This window comes from Myotis davidii, unplaced genomic scaffold, assembly GCF_000327345.1.
Source record: "Myotis davidii unplaced genomic scaffold, ASM32734v1 scaffold1373, whole genome shotgun sequence".
Taxonomy (NCBI): Eukaryota; Metazoa; Chordata; class Mammalia; order Chiroptera; family Vespertilionidae; genus Myotis; species Myotis davidii.
This window is the reverse complement of record NW_006284614.1, coordinates 1,079,591-1,098,108: the sequence shown is the minus strand read 5'-3', so window position 1 is coordinate 1,098,108 and position 18,518 is coordinate 1,079,591. Positions and strand designations below refer to the sequence as shown.

General features: G+C 47.5%; 1 protein-coding gene and 1 pseudogene across 1 annotated transcript in view; one reads left to right on the top strand and one right to left on the bottom strand.

Annotated features, from left to right (window-relative positions):
* Positions 1-9,410, bottom strand: part of FGF6 (fibroblast growth factor 6) — an 11,672-nt gene extending 2,262 nt beyond the window's left edge. The window contains exons 1-2 of the mRNA XM_006754869.2: positions 9,021-9,410; positions 7,928-8,031 (exon numbers count right to left, since the gene is read on the bottom strand). Of these exons, the coding sequence (XP_006754932.1) occupies positions 7,928-8,031; positions 9,021-9,366 (450 nt within the window). The 5' untranslated portion in view covers positions 9,367-9,410. The remainder of the gene's footprint in view (positions 1-7,927; positions 8,032-9,020) is intronic.
* A 4,795-nt stretch (positions 9,411-14,205) lies between these two features.
* LOC102756808 lies at positions 14,206-17,634 on the top strand (annotated as a pseudogene).
* Positions 17,635-18,518: the final 884 nt, after the last annotated feature.

Genomic DNA, 18,518 nt, shown 5'->3' with positions numbered 1-18,518 from the left:
GTTTTGCTGCTTGTCTGCCTGAGGGCCCCTGCTTGTAATAAAAATCCTCTTGCTTTTGCATCAAGATCCGGTCTCTGCGTTTGACTTGGGGTCGTCGCCCTCTCCGACGGACTCCCTGGGGGTCTTAGGACCTTACAATACCATCTAGGGAGTTGCCACAAGCTTTCCTTTCTCTCCTAAGGATGCTCAGTAAATACTTGCGGGATCCATGAAGGAAGGGTTATCCCAAAGGCGGGGAGAATAAACAAATCAAAGTGGGTAAAGAGCACATTTGAGCAATAGCTTTGAGGTTAGAGTGATGATGCTTCCCCTCGTACTTAGCTGTGTGGACTTGGGCAAATTAACGTCCTAAGCCACAGTTTCCTCATCTGTAGAGTGGGAGCAGTAAGAATACTTATGTCATAGAATTGGAGTAATTATTAATTTGAGATAATGCATAAAAAGTCCTTGGTATAATGCCTGGCACATAAAAAATAATTGTCTAGTGCCACAATAAAAGTCTGGTGCAGACAAATGAACCAAATAGAAAGTCAAGAAGTAAACCCAAAGATACGTGAATGTAAAATAAAAATGAACCTGAAGTGAATATAAAATAAAAGTGTATCTAGAAATAGAAGTGTGTTTCAAATCACTGAGAAAATGGTGTTGGTAAGAACAATAATAACAATAACAATGAATTTGATGTATGCCTTATTCTTATATTAAAATAAATTTTAAAGGGAGCAGAGATTTCATTGCAAAAAAGAGAAACTTAAAGATAAAAAATTTTTTTAAGTCAGAAAAATCTTTCTAAGCAGGACACAAAAAAACTAAAAGCCATAATAAATAAGTAAACAAACAAACAAATAAATAAATAAATTTGACTGTCTGGAAAAAAATTTAAAGACCTTAAAACAAAATAAAACTATAAGTAATATACTGGATAAAAAATATTTTCAATGCATTTTATTTTGTAATGCAGTTTGCAATAAATTGCAAAGAGGACATTTTGTTACTATATTCAGAATCCTTAACTCACTGAAAAATGGATGTTAATGAACAGACAATTCACAGAAAGGGAAATACAAATAGCAATTAAACATTAGAAAATATGCCCTAGCTAGTTTGGCTCAGTGGATAAAGTGTCGGCCCTCGGACTGAAGGGTCCAGGGTTTGATTCCGGTCAGGGGCACATACCTTGGTTGGGGTGTGTGCATGAGGCAACCAATTGATGGATGTTTTTCTCTGTCTCTCCCCCTGCCCCCACTCTCTCTAAGAAGCAATGGGAAAAATATCCTCCGGTGAAGATTAATAACAACAACAACAAACAAAAAAACCACATAAGAAAATATGCTTAATAAGAGAAATGTAAATGACATAAAATGTGAGGTCCCATTTTTAACTGTCAGATTACAAAGAGAACAATATTTGATAATATACTTTCATTGGTGAGGACACAGAAACTAGGATTTCTCATTTAATGTCCATTGATGTGTAAATTGTTATATACTTTATAAAGAGCAATTTGCCAGTGTTTATTAAAATAAAAAATTGTTACAGCTTTGATGAGTAATTCTGCTCCTAGAAATTTACCTTACTGGTACAGGCTCCCACATGTACAAAAGTGACTGTAAAATTGTTTACAGTAGTGACAGCCCGACATTAGCCTATGTGTCTATTAGGAGGAGTGGTGAACTCAATTACGGCAAGTCCACACAGTGGAACATTATAAGCCATCCTATATAATAAAGAGGTAATATGCAAATTGGCCCTCACACATGCAGTTAGGGGCGACCAGGCCAGCAGAGGGGGCCAGTTGCAGGTGACCAGGTTGGCAGGGGGGCAGTAAGAGGCGACCAGGCCGGCAGTGGGGGGCAGTTAGGGGCAACCAGACTGGGGGGGGGGGGCATATGGGGGCAACCAGGACAGCAGAGGTGGGCAGTAAGGGGTGACCAGGCAGGCAGGTGAGCGATTAGGAACCAGCGATCCAGGATTGTGAGAGGGATGTCCGACTGCTGGTTTAGGACCGATCCCTGGCCTAAACCGGCAGTCAGACATCCCTCAAGGGGTACTGGATTAGAGAGGGCGCAGGCTGGGCTGAGGGGAGCGGCCCCCCCCCCCCGCTCCATGCATGAATTTCATGCACTGGGCCTCTAGTGAGAAAATAAGAAACCTCTATGTGCACTGACTTGAAATTGTCCCAAAGATATACTGTTAAGTGAAGAAATAAGCTTCAAACAGTGTGTGTACCATGCTCCTGTTTGTGTGATTTTAAAAAAAGATCCCGTGTGCACGCACAGGGACACAGGTGCTTCCTGGGATGGTATTTAAGAAACTGGTAAGGGCGGCTGAATCTGGGAGGAAGTGGGTGGCTTTAGGACAGCAGTGAGAGTGAGGCTTACTTCCCATGCCATATTCTCTTGTTCTTGTTCTCCCCCTTAGGCCATGTTCATGTATTACCTAGTCATATAAGTAGGTTACTTAAAATGGAAAAGGAACTCAGGATAGAAGATGGGCCAGGAAACGAAGAAAACATTGGTATCAGAACCCGGTGGTCTCCTCCTCCTCCCATCACAGCCCAGTCTCCACCCACCACTTTCCCCTCCCTTCTAATTTTATACATCCCTGGAGAGTAACCGCCCCGCTGATTTCCAGGAGAATTCATTTCTGACGAGGATGGTGGTTAGGAGAGAGTTTGCATATGTGGTTTGCAAACTCCAGAGACGGAATCAAATCCTGGGGTAGAGGGAGGAGGAAGAGAAGAGGAAGGGAAGAAATTGAGCCATTCTGGCAAGAAGTTATGAAGGCCTTTGCTCATATCCTCTGTTCTAGAATGTTTCCAATTTAAGAACTCAGCCTTTCCTTAGTGCCTGGGTCTCCTAAAACATATTTGTTTACAAGTGGACAATGATGCTTTATACATCAAATTTTGTCCTCTGTTCATCAGATTTTGATTATTCAAGTTCCCCCTCCCTTTTAAAGAAGCTTCTGACTTGCTTCCCTCCCCCCATTCTGTCCCTTTTATCTAGCTTATCTCATATTCCTAGTCTTCCCCAGAATTCTGTACAAATCTAAAGAGAAAAAAGAGAAATAGATGAAGTCTGCTTTAGAAGCCCTCTCTACCTTCCCCTGGCCTGTTCTTTTAAGCACGTCCCCACCCCCCATGCTCTAGTTCGGGTGGCTATAGACCTGCAGCAAGATGCCAAGACAATTTCCCAAACTCTTTGGTGCAGCCAATGCTTCAGGTCCTTGGGATTTTCCTGAAGATTGGTGCTCAAGGTGGTATCACGACCCCGCCCCTAATTCATCTCCACCATTTCCCTGATCTCTGAGTTCTCGTGGCTCAGGAAGATTGGCTCCTCAGCTCTGGTGTGAAATGCACTCAGCCCAGTGAACACCGTGATAATAAAAGCAGCTACAACATATTATTCCTTGAACAAATGAAAATAATTCCAGCGGATCACATTTCCTGGGCCTTCCAGGCCTCAAGCCCCAGTGTGACAATGTCTTAAATTCCATATAGGTCTCATCAGACTTCTGTGGAACCAGATCAGGCAGCGATGCTCACTCTGGAGAAGGCCTCTGTAGAGGGTAGATGTGTGGGTGTTTCTGCAGGAGTTACCGCAGGCGGAAATGCCTCTTGAAGTCTGGGTGGACCAGGCAGCCATCTCCTGCCTTTAGGCAGAGTCCAGTCACCCAGGCTGATGGGAGTGGATTCTTGTCTTTAAAGTTTTTCTTCCTTCGGCTCCCCTTGGCGCTTGTCCCTATTCCTCCTGGTTGTGCGTGCGTGTGTGGAGGTGGGGGCAGGTGGGTTACGGAGTGGGCGGAAGAAACTTTGTCCTGAGACCCTTTCCTCCTGCAGCCACTGACTGCTTCTTTCCCTGTCCTCAGCTGCAAAGAAGTCATAACATCTCCCAGCTCTGAGGAGGTCTGTACTGTATTCGCTAACCCTCATTCCTAACACACAACTGCATTGACAATTTAGAAGTGTTAGAAAATGTTTTCACCAGGCACATCATTCTTCTCATTCCTGTAGCTCTTTGCAGCAGGCAATGCGTTCTGAGACTTCTCTGCTCTGCAGGGCGCTCTGGCCTCACTGCAGCACGGCCTCCCCTGCGCCCAGACCTTGCAACGCTAGATGAGAGGAGCTGCAAACTGAGCATGGACAGAGGGAAAGGCGTGGGCCTCCTGAATTACCCCCAGGGAATTCTCAAAGGCCTCTCAGGATGAAGCAAGTAGTGTGTTTTGCACATTGTCACACTACTATTGATATAAAAGATGTAGACACAGTTATAATTTGTAAAGCTAAAATCATTTAAAAGCATAACTGAATTTCTAGTACCTTTTTGCTGCCGTGTGTTGTGGACGAAAAAGGGGCCACATACTAGACCTGACAAGCTCAGGGGAGGCCTGCATGGTGGGCCCTGCAAGCTCAGAGACTAGGATGGTCTGAAATGAAAACTTCCTAACAAAAAGCAAGTCACGGCAGGTAGGTCCATTCTAGGCCTGTACTTCCCTGACAAAGGTCAGCCTTTATCTTAACGGAACCTGTCGATGGTCTTTTTGCATCTCTGATAACATACCTTTGGAGCGTCAGAGTAATTCCCTTTTCCAGACCCCTCAGGGCACAACTACAGGCAGCAGGGCAGAGACCACAGAACCCCCCATTGTTATCTAGTGCCCCAATACCATCTCTACGTGCTCTGTAAACGTTAACTATTCTATACATGCCAGTGTAAACGAAGTGTCTCTCTGTTTTACCTTTTATCCAGTCCCAGAGATTTCCCCACTTTTCTTTTCTCCCACCTCCCATCTCTACCACCAACACATTCCATGCAATCCCCTTACGTCTCCTCCTTTGATTCCTATGTATGAAATAAGCCACAAAACTGCCACTCAGCGAGCATGTTCTCCGTGTGTCCAGATTCTGCTTCCTGGCAGTTGTCCTCAGTTTGGCTCAAATAAACTCTTCTTAAGACTTTTTCTTAAGCTGGATGTTGTTTCATTGGTGGCATTTTTTTTTTTTCCTTCAGCCAAAGGATTCTAACAGAACCACTGTCAAGTGGAGAGCCTTGATTTTTTTTATTATTATTTTTAAAAGGAGATTGGGATTCCCTGATTTCTGCCTCATTTGACACAGGTCCTAGCCTGTACATCACATGCACTTCTGCTGGGGGCCTCCACAGCCATGATGGACACAAGGCCTTGGAGATCTGGGGTCTTAACTATAAAGTGAGGGCCAAACCTGCCTCAGGGGTGGGCAGGGTTGCTGGGGGATAATGCTCAGAAAGCCCTCTGCTGGGCACCCTGCAAACAGTAGGTGCTTAAAACGGGGTGGCTATCTGCATTGTCTGAGGAGCAGGAGTGACAGGCTCTGCAGTCCTCTTTTCTGCAAGTGAGACAAGTGGGAGGCTACTTTTCCTCAGGAGGGCTTTCATGACACGTATTCTCCCCGCAAGGGCTGTCCCCTGTCCCCTGCCCAGCGCGGTTCCCTCCCTCCGGAAGAAGTCCCATTTAGCGGCAGGAGCAGCTGAGCCAACTCGGGATGAGGCAGCTCTGGGGGCTTAAAGGGAAATAGTGTGAATGAAATCATCGCCCAGCAGGAGTCTTCCTGGCTCCCGGATCAGTTGGCAATTGTTTTTTCAGACGGTGATAACCAGCCCTGCGGGGCAGCGGCTCCAGGCTCAGCTCTACACTCCCCTGCCCAGCCCCATCCTGCCTGGCCCTGGGCTCCATCGAGGAGGAGACTCTCCCCACTTAGAGGAGGCACTTCTGGGCCCAGTGCTCCTGGGGAGCGTGTGTGGGGTGTGTGGCAAATGGGCGATCTTCTCCCCTCCTTCCTAAACCCTGGTCATTTCATGAGCCCTGCTTGTCCCCTTAAAAGTCATGTGCCTAAGCACGAGGGCCAGGGGTGTCCCCTGCACTAGCAGTCAGCCCACCCTTCAAAGCGATGGCTTCCCCTTCCTGTGGTTACTCTGAAGGCTCTACCCTGTGCAGCATGTCACCAATTGTTGAATCTCATGTTCCCAGCCTCCTTGGCTTCTCCTCCTGGGACTACGGACTTAAAGAAAGTGGGGAGTGGACAAAGATCCTCCATATTAGTGCCCTTTCCCCACCTCCCACGTGAATTTCTTTCTGGGCAAAGAGATATATTGAATAGCTTGTTAACAAAGGTGGCAAGAGTAAGGGTTGCTGTACTGAATGCTTCCTTCCAGATTTCCCTGCCTAGGAGCCCTTGCATAGGGTCCCCGAGCTCAGAAGTCTCCAACCTTTTGGAAGTCATGGACCACCAGTGGGCCTAGCTCATACCCGCATCGTGGCTCTCAGCCAGTGGGCTCCAGGCATCATGCAGGCTGTGAGGGGCTCTGAGGGATGACGCACGCCTCGGAGGGGTCCTACTCTGTCGACACCCCTGGCCCTAATGCTTAGGCACATGGTGAAAACCTGGGTTGGTCCTGGCTGCCTCCTGTCCCCTCCATCACCGGTGTGGTGCTGAGGTATAAAAGGTGTCTGAGTATTCCATGCTTTCATCTCCCCAGCCCTCTGGTTCTCAGGGTTGGAGTCACCCTCAGGCAGGGCAGAGGCTCTGTAGCCTGGTGGTTCCCAAGCCTGCCTGGGCCTCAGAAATACCAGAGAAACTTAAAAAGCAAAAACAGACACGCTGATTTCCAGGCCCCAGCCCAGCTTTCCTGGATAAGCATCTCTGAGAAAGGTCCCTGGAAATCTGTACCTTTAACAAGCTCTCAAGGTGATGTGAATGCAAACGGTGCTCCCATATGTCTCATGTGTAGGAAAGAGAGGTGTTTGCAGGGTGCCCTGTGGAGGGCTTTCTGAGCATTATCCCCCCAGCACCCCTGAGAAGCAGTTTGATCTTCATCCTCACTTTATAGTTAAGATCCCAGGTCTCCAAGTTCTTGTGTCAATCATGCTGTGGGACCTGCCTCAGGGCCTGGCAGGTAAGGCAGGTAAGGCCCACAGCAGACGTGCATTTGGTGTACAGACTGGGACCTGCGTTCCAGCTCCTGCCCCACTGCCCCTCTGTTACTTGTCTTATTTCAGAGACCCACGGAATTTAATCCATGCCTGTCTCCATGGAAACCAGCTCAGACCGGAGAGGTGTTCAAGGCAGAGGCCATGTGGGCACCCCATTCAGGTATTTAACAGACCTGCGCTGTTGGAATAGTCTCCCCAGAAGCCGGCACCAATCCCAGATCTCTCTGTCCACTTCCTGATCCTCAGTCTGTCTCCAAAGAGAGGTAGAGCAGCCCTCCACGCCCTTCCCATAAATAACTCTGGTATCCCCTGACCATTGCTCAGAGCCCTTTCTTTTTAGCCCTCTTATTTCTGTCGAAAGAACTCTTGGTTTCTTCAACATCATAGAGATACTTTCCTAGACTGTATTTTGGAATCAGCCAAGGGGTTATAATAGGGCCGATGCTTCTCCAGGCTCTGGGGTCAGGGGTTGGACTTAAAACCTACGTGAAAAGGTCCCTATACTGATGAAGGCGAGGAGAGCGTCTCTGTTTCCCCTCCTCCTGTTGCACTGGGGCTGGAGGCACCTCTCCGATGGCGGGTCATGGAGAACTGCACACTGGCCACATGCTTCTGTGGCCTCTCCAGTTCAGGGGATCAAACCTGCCATAGCCCAGAGGGCGGCCAGAGTGCAGCTTTTCCTCAGGCCAGCAGCCCGCTGAGCTGCGGGTCCCTGGAATTACAAAGCGCTGGGAGGCAGGACCAGGAGGATCATGGTCCAATGCGAAGACTGGGGTGAAGCTTCTGAAGCCTGAGTTTCAAGGCCCCCCACCTGCACAGCCTCCTCCCACAGCCCCCTCTGTTCTCATTCTAGAGAAATATTCATCTCCATACTCCAGAGTTTGTATTGTTTTCCTCAGTGGAGTCAGTTTTAGGCCTTGTACAACCTGGAGCTTCCCCTGGCGGATGAACTCACCGTTGTGTATAATCTTCCTTTACTGTTCATGGCAACGAAGAGGCCGCTTTTCACTCCGAAGAGACTCACCACACCTCGCTCCACGGTGGAAATCTCCAGCAGGCCTGATGCGGAAATACGGGCTGTTACCTGAGGCTTGTGCAGATCAGACTGAGCTGTCAATCTAAAGGTGACCCGGCGAGGCCCATGCCCCTGCTCCTAGAAAATCAGACCCTCGTCACCTCCATCCCTGATCTGTCTAATTTTAGGAAATCCCGCAACTAGACTTGGCAGGTCTTGCCAATAGACTGTCAAAATCCGGGTCTGCAAGGGGATGTTCTGACATCAGAGTTAGGGATCACAGTGGCCACTTAGGTATCTACTTAAGATTAGCTTTGAATCCTGGCTTTCACTGATTTAATCACTTCTTGAGTTGGGTAAAAATTGCATTCAGATTCATTTTGTTAAAAATGTACACTCCACATGTTTCAACAAATCTCAGCCCACCTAATCTTGCAAATGCATAAGCAGAGGCTGGTGGTTTGCCTGGATCCTGCAGCCCTTCCCCTCCCCACGCCCCCTTAGCTGGGAGAGCCTATCTATGCAGCAACCATCAACATGTAGGACACAGACCCCAGGACAGAGGGGGCAGGCTGAAATGAAAAGGATGTGCTTCAGCTGGAAATTGTGCAAACCACTTGCCTTCCCTTCTCAAAGGGGAAGCTAAATAAAAATAAGCTTGTGTCTAATTTGGTCCAAGTAGCCTCACTCGTTCTCCCCATCCTTGCCTTTGGTTTCCCAGGCTTATGGTTTCCAGTGGTCTTATATGGCCACAGATGGCCCCGTAATGCTGAAATATGAGTGCCACAGGGGCTCCATGAGATCATGGCAAAGCACTCGGGGATGCTGGGACCGCCGCATACTGAGCCTGCACCTGGGTAGAGTCAAAGTGAGTCTGGAAGGGGTGGCTCTGTTAAGGGCATCCAGGACCCCATGCATCAGAACAAGTCCCCTTCATAACAGGACCCCATGCGTCAGAACAAGTCCCCTTCATCCATTAGCCCTGCTTGAGCTCAAGCCCCCAGCTTCCCAACTGGCTGCAACTGGCACTCACTGTAGGGGTTCTCCTCGTGGGTCCCGCTGATCCGGCCGTCGGGGGGCACCTGGAGGTGAAAGCCGATGCCCACGTTGCAGTAGAGCCTCCGCTGTCGCTTGATCCCCACCAAATAGCCACTTTCCCAGTTCACCCCGGCAATCTCTCCAGCTAGCCCAGCTCGGGACCTGGACAGCAGGGTGCCCCAGCCCCTGGAGTCCAGCAGCGTGCTGTTGGCTCGGGTGCCCGCAGGGGAGGGCACCACCATGCCCACTAGGACGCCTAGGAAGAGGAGAGCCTGGAGCGTGCCCTGAAGACGTCCTGCTCCCCGGGACATAGCGATGAACAGCCTCTGTCCCAGGGCCATCCACCTTGCCTCTCAGGCACGTGGTCAGAATTAATGGCCCTAAAAATACCGCCCTTCTTGTTTTTCTCCCCTCGGCATGGCGGCAGGGGCTTATTTTTGGAAGGCAGATGAAGGCTGCTGACATAAAACCAAAGCCTGCTTCGGGCACTCGGGTCGGGAGCAGAGGGACCCAGGCTGAGCCGCTGCTGGTAGGGACCATGGCTTGGGGACGCTGTCTAGTTCGCCCGCTAGCTCTGTCCCGAGTTGATTACATTTGATTTGACCTGTCTTTATAGTTCAGCAGCCTGGCGCTCCCCTCCACCCATCATCACCCTGACGTCAGCTGGCCCAGCTCACTTATCCAGGGCTGTAACATTAACCTGCTCCTGAGCTGGCTGCTCCCCAGACCCCCAGCACCCTCCCCATGCCTCAGGGATGCTGGGAGCCACTGTCATTCCAACTATGAGGCAGGAATGAAGTGAGCAGGGAGCATCTCTGAGGGAGGGAGGAATTGGCTGGGGGCCCAAGGAAAGAGGCAGGAGAGAGGCTACCCAGGATCCAAACTGGGCAGAAGTTCTTGGCTTGGCAGCGCTGGCTTCCTTATTTAGAGGGCAAAGGTAAAGACGGGGATAGGGGAAGGCTTGGTGGCACGTGGCGACCAGGGCCTATGAATTACACTAGAGACCTTTTCATGGAAAGAGCGCATAGTTGACAGCAGTAGTGGCTCAGGGGACCCTTTTAGCAGGAGAGGAGATTGGGTGGTGAGGGGTGGGGGGTTATCCAAGGAGCATTAGGGTCCTGGAGGGAGGGAGGCTGGGGTCTGGCTTCTGCTCACTGTCCTGGCCATGGCATTTACCCAGCCAATGGAGTGGATGTTGTCTCTGGCCCTTGACATAGCCCACTGGCCATTTTCCTACCTGGGCTCATCCTTGGCATCTGATTGGTATTATTCCTATTTACAGACAGGAAAGCTCAAGCATAGAGAGCTTAAATGACTTGCCTGAGTTACCATAGCTAGTGAGTGGCATAACCAGGACATAAAGTTGGCCTGAGAAGAAAGCCCATGCCTTTAACCTCTGTGGTTGCCTGGAGTGGAAATGGGATTTCCAGGCTGGCCCTCAGGGACTACTGAGCTCATTACATGCCACGAGTCAAACACAGGATTATTTCAATAGCCAACACGATTCACCCGTGTCCACAGGCTGGAGGCTGCAGGCAGCATGGGGAAAGCTCCTAGGGCGGGTCCACTGCTCAGGGACTCTTCCGAGACGCCAAGTCTTCTGCTTCTGCTTGGACCTCAGCCTCATCTGTGGCATCTACCTGCCTTCTGCTTCTCTGCCTAGTTCACTTAGAGCGATGCTTTGGTTAGAATTTCTGCCAAACCACACATTTCAGTTTTTCCCTTGACATGTTCTCTCAGATCCTTTGGAGCCCAGACAACTTCTGTCATTACTTTCAGCTGATAAACTGAGTGGGCCCCCAGCTTCCAACCATCTTTCCCCTCCCTGTCACATCCATTGCCTTATGCCCAGCTGTATCATCACCAGCACCATTTCCCACCACAAGGAAAGACTGGTACCTCTTGGGCACAGAATGAGTCTACTATGTAGGCCTTTGTTGGGAAAATAGTAAATAAATAGATGAAAGCTAAAAGCAAGCAAGGGTCTCTATAAAGAGTAGGAGAGTCGCGAATAATGCAAATACAAAACTAAAAAACAAACAAACAAAGCCCACAACCAAGCACCCGTCCCTTTGGATTCCCAGCTTGGTTTCATGTCTTTAAGCTTTCATGTATGCAAGAGCAGTGGAGACACTCTGTCAATGGTGTTTACTTTGGGATCTTGTGTTAACTATGCCTGTGGGACTGAGCTGGGGAAAAGGCACCCAGAAGTGTGTGGGTGGTCAGAAGAAGTTAGCCTGAAATGAACACTCGCCCTGGATAACTGGAGAGGTTCTCATCAGTAGAGGTCGGAATCTCTGGAATTCTTCTTGGAGACCTATTCTTTGGGACCTCCTTAGAGGAGAGATCAAACTATAATAAAGCCCATTCTATCTATTAATAAAAATGTTAAATCTCTTTAGATTCCCCTCATTCAAGATTCTTCCTTGTACAGAGCAATGGGCTTTAGAATGGGGGACACCTGGGTTTGAATTCTAACTCTACTACTTATTAGCTGTGTGACCTTGCGAAAATGTTGAGCCTCAATGTTTTCATCTGCAAAATGAGATCATAACTTCATAGGGTTGTTACAGGCATTAGCAATAATATATGCAAAGGTCATGGTGCAAAGCACAGTAGAGCTTCTTCCCCAGTCTTTCCTCTGAAACAAATTGAAAATCTCCTACCCAATTAAAGGAGGACAAACCCAAAGTGAGAAGGTCCCTCTCTCATCTCAGGGGTGAGAGAGACACATGAGCTTCTAGCTCTTAACTGCCAGCCACCAGAGCATATGTTGTGATGGCTGTTAACATATGTACAAACAGGCAGCCCAGATTCCTAAAATATTCTGAAAACCAGTAATAGCCTTGGTGTTGTCCCCTGTTAAATATAAAACTTAAGTAATTCATGCTATTAAAAAGCCTGGATCTTATTTTTATCAGGTGATGTGATGAGGCCCTGTTCTAAATGTGCCTCCTGGGCCTGTCTCTATAGCAACTCCACTGTGCTCATATATCCATATATTCTTCCTGAAGGCTAATTAAGTTGACAACTGCTAGGGCTTCTTGGTTTACCAGATTTGCACTTGACCCTTCTCTTAGGGCTTAGAGACCCCTATGAATGTGAAGTGATAAAGAAAAGAGTAACAGGTGGAGGAGGCCTCTTTGTGGACCCCTCTGTCAAAGTTGTCCAGCAGCCTTTGGGGCTGTCAATCACTTTCTCTGGATGAGCCAAAAGTTAGTGGAGGTGAGTGGGAAAAAATGTTAACGTTTGTCTCCTTTCATGACAGGGTCCTTGACTCTAAGTGGGGTACCATGCGGTCCAGGTTGGCCAAATTCTACTTGTATAGTGGAACTACCTTGGTCACAGCCAGGCAGGTGACCTTCTATGAGTTCTGCTTATCTATACTAATAAAAGGGTAATATGATAATTAGACCAGATGTCTTCTGGACATCCTTCCAGATGTCCTTCCGAACAAAGCCATGACGGTGGGGGCCAAGGCAGAGATGGTTAGGGGTGATCAGGCCAACAGAAGAGAGCAGTTAGGGGCAATCAGGCCGGCAAAGGAGAGCAGTTAGTGGTGATCAGGCCAGCAGGGGAGAGTGGTTAGGGGCAATCAGGCCAGCAGGGGAGAGTGGTTAGGAGTCAGCTATCCCAGATTGTGAGAGGGATATCCCCTGAGGGGTCCTGGATTGGAGAGGGTGCAGGTTGGGCTGAGGGACCCCCCTCCCACAAATGCACGAATTTCATGTACCAGGCTTCTAGTTACATAATAAAGTCAAACACCTTGGGAGTGACTGTAGGGAGAACACATAAAGCTTATGTAGATTGTGAAAAGCTGTTTACTTGTACTTTTTACATTTGATTTTGAAAAAGATTTGCCTTTTTTCTATAGCTAATTTGGCAAAACAAAGAAAATTATAAGGTAAAGAATGAAATAGCTGTTGTGCTTAGTGCTTTTCTATTGTCTTGGTCTTTCTTTGAGCTCACCTGGCACAGGGCCCTGACCACCTGCCTTGGTCTCCCCCTTCCTCTTGCTTAGATAGGTGTTCAGTGGCGGAGCTTGCTAGGGGACCTTGATGGATGGGAGAGGGGAGTGTGCCGAGGAAAGGGATGAGGAAGCACCTCTGCTCTAGAGCTGAGCAGAAGGGCGTTTAGGGCTCATGAAACTCACTATACATGGGAGGATTCAAGAGAAAAAGTTTCTACTAAAACAAAGGTCTCCAAGGAGGAGTCAAGTATTATCTTGTCAGTTGGTCTCAGGAGGAATCCATACTTTGCACTTTCCTAGTGAAATTCAACTTTCCCCATGTCTCACCCATATCCCAGTGGGAACCCATTAGCATTTGTAATCCAAATTCTCCTAGTTAGTTTTTGCTTTGGCCAGTTCATGTGGAACCTCCTCACCCCACTCTAAGTGAGCCCCAAGTTATTTTTGGAATTCCAGAGCAGTCTCACATGTGTTGCCAAACAAGTGACTGCCCTTGCTTGGGGCCATGGCAGTGGGTTGGCGTGGACCACCCTGTCCACTGTCTCCCACCTCCTGATGGACAGCTGATGGGTACAGTAGTCCTCGCTATTGGCAGTCTCACTTTCTGTGGTTTCAGTTACCTGTGGTCAACTGCTGTCCAAAACTATTAAATGAAAAATTTTGGAAATAAACAATTCATAAGTTTTCCATTGCAGATTGTGCTGAATAGTCTGATGAAATCTCACGCCACCCCACTCCATCTTGTCTGGGATGTGAATCTCCCTTTGTTCAGTAGCAGCAGAGTAGGGGTACATGCAAAACATGAAGGAGGTAAGGCCAGGAGGGGAGACAGGGACACCAGATCGACTGTTGCCACATCAAAGTGCTTGTGTGCAAATGGCCCTTATTTTACTTAATGATGGCCTCAAAGTGCAAGAGTAGTGATGCCAAAGAAGAGCTGTAAAGTGCTTCCTTAAAGTGAAAGGTGAAAGTTCTCAATTTAAAAAGGAAAGAAAAAAGTTTGTGCTGAAGTTGTTAAGATCGACCGTAAACACAAATCTTCTACCTGTGGAATTGAGAGAAGGAAAAAGAAATGTGTGCTAGTTTTGCTGTCACACCTCAGATTGCGGAAGTTACTGTCACAGTGTGTGACAAGTGCTTGGTTAGGATGGGAAAAACACAATTTGTGGGTAAAGACATGAACAGAAAGCGTGTTCTGACTGATGGCAGCATGTTGCGCCAGAAAGCCCTGAACGTACAAGAACACATCAGCAAGGGGCCCTCTGAGATAAGTGACAACAAACTGTTCACTGCAAGTAAGGGGCGGTTACACAGATTCGGGAATGGGTTTGGACTGAAAAACATAACAATTACTGAGCGGCTGTATTTTCCGATGAAAACGCCGCTGCCCCCTTTGTGGCAGAGTCAACGTAAATGAAAGTTCAGTACGACCTGCGGTTTCCGGCAGCCGCTGGAGATCCTGGAACGTATGCCCATGGGTAAGGCGGACTATGCTATTACCTTTCTCAGGATAGTTCAGGACCCATGACCTCGAGGAGCTGACCCACAGCCTTATGTTTTTCAAAGCAAGGACGAATGTCTCAGTCCTCTTCTTCACAGTGATGCTTGTTAAAGGGATGTCTGTGCACTGCCGATTCCCTCGCCTGCATTTTATGTCAGTCTGTCTACACAGAGAACTAAGCCTTTGTTGTGGGTCCGGGCCATCAGGTTGGATTTCTTTTTCCCCCAGGATGGGCTCTTTCACAGGAGATCCTTCACTTCCGGCAAATAGACGTCCACTGGGGCTGCCCATCGGCTGTCCAGATCTGTCTAAATCCCGGTCTACATTTAGACTGAAGACCCTGCTCTCTTCCCAGCAGTCCTTCCCCTGGGAGGGAGGGAGGCCCTGCACAGTCAGCTTTGTGGCCTGGGCATCCAAGGATTTGCAGAGTCTGCTGGGAGGAGGACGTATTCTCCTCTCCACCCCAGAAATCATCTTCTTGGTTTAAAGTTCTTTGTGATCTATTTCTTCAATCTGAGGCCCCAGCTTACTGTTTCAGTGTAATTCCTGTCTCCCAGACCTGTCTTTTCTCTCTCACTCGCTCTCTCTTCGCCCCACTCTGTCCCCCTTGTCCTCTCCTGTTCTGCAGCCATCTAGACAAGCCTAGAGGGTTAGCCAGCTGCCAAGGAGGCAGCACCTCCGAGTTGGCTGACCACCATGGCCGCACATCTCAGCTGAATTTGCAAAGGGGCAGAGGAGTCAGATAACTTTCTGGAGTCTCAGAACATGAGAGACTTGGCTCTGATTAGAGTTTTGCAGTTTCTCAGGTTTGCCTCTCACGGTCATCATCTAATAATACCTACTGCGTGCTGAGGAGTCATGCTCCCTGCCAGCCGCCGTGCAGAGTTATGTAAAGGACTCAGCCTAATGGCAGGCTCCCCAGTGTGGCGTGACAGGCCCTCCGTGCCTGACCTCTGTCGGCCTCTCCAGGCCATCCCTGCCTCTCCCTCTCGGGGGTTCTTGCACCAGCACCCTCACGTGGTCTGTCGTTCTCAGGCACACGTAGTCCATGTCTTCTGCTTCTGCTTTCATGTCTTCACTTTTCCAGTTCTCTCCTTGCCTGGTGAACTGCTTCCCATCTGTAAAGATTCAGCTTAAATGTCACCTCCGGAAGCAATCTCTGTCCACCTTCCACCTGTCTCTAAGCTGGATCTGGTGTCCCTGTCTCCCCTCCTCGCCTTTCCTCATTAATGTTTTGCATGTATCTCTATCACTGCCCTTACCAGGTTATATTATGATAATCTGAATAAGTTGTTACTCTGATAGTAAAATCCTTGAGGCAGCAATGGTGTCTTATTCAAAACCAACGCAGCGCCTGCCACAAAATAAGGTTCATGAAATGTTTGAATAAATGTGGAATTAAAGGCTTTGAATGTATGGACTTCACTAGATGAATGATTCTCAACAAGAACCAAGCCCTCTGTTAATGGGTGATCAGAATTTTGGTGGAGGTAGAGCATATTAATTAGAAAAAAACCCACTTTTAATATTATAATTTGCATTTTGTCATTAAGAAAAATAGCTTCATTGGCAATTTCTGCTTTCACCATGTTGGAGAAACTTGTACTGGATTGTACTTCCAAAACATCAACAACAAAACCAGACAAATATATAAAACAACTACTTTTAGATATTGGGTAACGGGTAGGACTGTGATCCTGCAAAGAAAGAAACAAATGAAATGGTCCTAAGATCACATTTTTCTTTCTTTCTGGATGCACTTTCCAGAACACAGAGCAGGAAAGGAGAACCCAAGTGGAGCCCAGAGGACACAGTGAGTTAAGCATGCAGAGATCAAAGTGTGGGGAGGCAAAGGCAGGCAGTATTTGTAGGGTGGAGTACCAAAGAAGAGGGCATATATAAAAAAAAGAGCTCGAAAAATCTGTATGTTTGTCCTTAAGTCTGTTGTCGAACACTAAGCAACACCGGTAGAGGGGAAGAAGGTGGCACCGGCCCCTGCTATCGAGAAGAAGCAGGAGGCCAAGAAGGTGGTAAGTCCCCTGTTGGAGAAAAGGCCCAAGAATTTTGGCATTGGACAGGACATTCAGCCCCAAAGGGACCTCACCCACTTTGTCAAATGGCCACACTCTCGTCAGCTGCAGTGGCAAAGGGTTATTCACTATAAGCTGAAAGTGTCTCTCACCATTAACCAGTTCACTGAGGCCTTGGACTGCCAAATAGCTACTCAACTGCTTTAAGCTGGGCCAAAGTACAAGCAAGGGACAAAGCAAGAGAAAAAGCTGGGATTGTTGGTCTGAGCTGAGAAAAAAGCTGTCAGCAAAGGGGATGTCCCCACCAAGAGGTCTTCTGGCTTTGGGAAGGGGTTAACACTGTCACCACCTTGGTGAACAACAAGAAGGCCCAGCTGGTAGTGATTGCACAGGATGTGCCTCCCATCGACTGGTCTTCCTGCCTGTGCTGTGCCACAAGGCGATGGGTTCCCTACTGCATTATTAAGGGGAGGGCCAGCCGGGGCGTCCAGTCCACGGGGAGACCTGCACCACTGTTGCCTTCTGCTGGGGTCCAACCCCAGCAGGTCCAGGGGTCCCCAAAGGTGTGGACAGAGTCGGCGAAGAAGGAATGACACGGAGACAGCGTTCAGTTGATCAGCAGCCTAGCCAGGATCTCTAGCCAAGTTCTGGTGTTTATTGTCTTGTTACATCTGTATTTTACCAGTTGAGCACTTAGTTAAGGGGTTTTATCCCCTCCCTAACTTCAGGGAAAAATCCCTATCTGGGGAAACAACCTTTCTCAGAGAGGTGACCTTGGTTAAAACACATAGCGCTAAGGGGAGCAAACATATGAAGAACAGTATGCTATATATGCCAGGTCCTTTGAAACATTTGCTGTGCAGATGTTTCTTTCTTGCAGCGACTGTGTCAAGCAGCAAGGTTGGACCGGCTTTTGGCAGCCTTCACACAGCTTAACTCAGAAGACAAAGGAGCTCTGGCTAAGCTTGTGGAAACCACCTGGACCAACTACAACAGATATGAGATACACCACCACTAGGGAGGCAGCATCTTGGGCCCAAAGATGACGGCTCACATTGCCAAGCTGGAAAAGGCCAAGGTTACAGAACTGGCCACCCAACTGGGCTAAGTGTATGCTGCTGAGTTTTCTGTACATAAAAGTAATAAAAACCCTCCTTCAAAAAGTAATAAAAATAAGTAACCATCTTGATTATAAGAATAGCATTTAGTAATTTTTCCTAGAATACTTTGCATAAGTATAGAAATGTAAATCAATAGAATAGAATTCAGAGTCTAGAAATACATTCATACATCATGGCCAGTTGATTTTAGAGAAAGGTGCTAAAGAAATTCAATGGGGAGAAAGGATTATCTTTTCAACAATGGTTCTTAGACAATTTGATGTCCATATATAAGAACATGAATTTAGGCTTTTACATCACATCATACACAAAACTTAACTTTAAAAAATTGACTAACTAAACTTCATTAAAATTAAAAGAGATTGTGCTTCAAAAGACACCATTTAGAAAGTAAAAGAAGCCACAGGCTGGGAGAAAATATATGCAAATCATATATTTGATAAAGGACTTATCCCTAGAACACATAAAGAACTCTTACAAAGGTCAAAGACAACCCAATAAGAATACAAATAACACAATTAAAAAACAAGCAAAATTTCTAAATTTTTTTTAAAAAATGGGCAAAAGATATTGGTAGACATGCTACCAAAGAAGATATAGGAATGGCCAATAAGCAAATATAAACATGATAAAGATTATTAGTCATTAGGAAAATGCAAATTAAAAGTACAATGAGACACCCATTCACACCCACCAGGATAACACTATAATAAACAGGACAAACAATAACAAGGGTTTGTGAGATTATGGAGAAATTGGAACCTTCTTTGTGATATTGGCAGTTATAATATGGACTATATGTTTGGTCTTTGTCCCATTTATGAAACAAAATTCCTAAAACCTTTTGAATTTCCCAAGTGATGAGAACAAA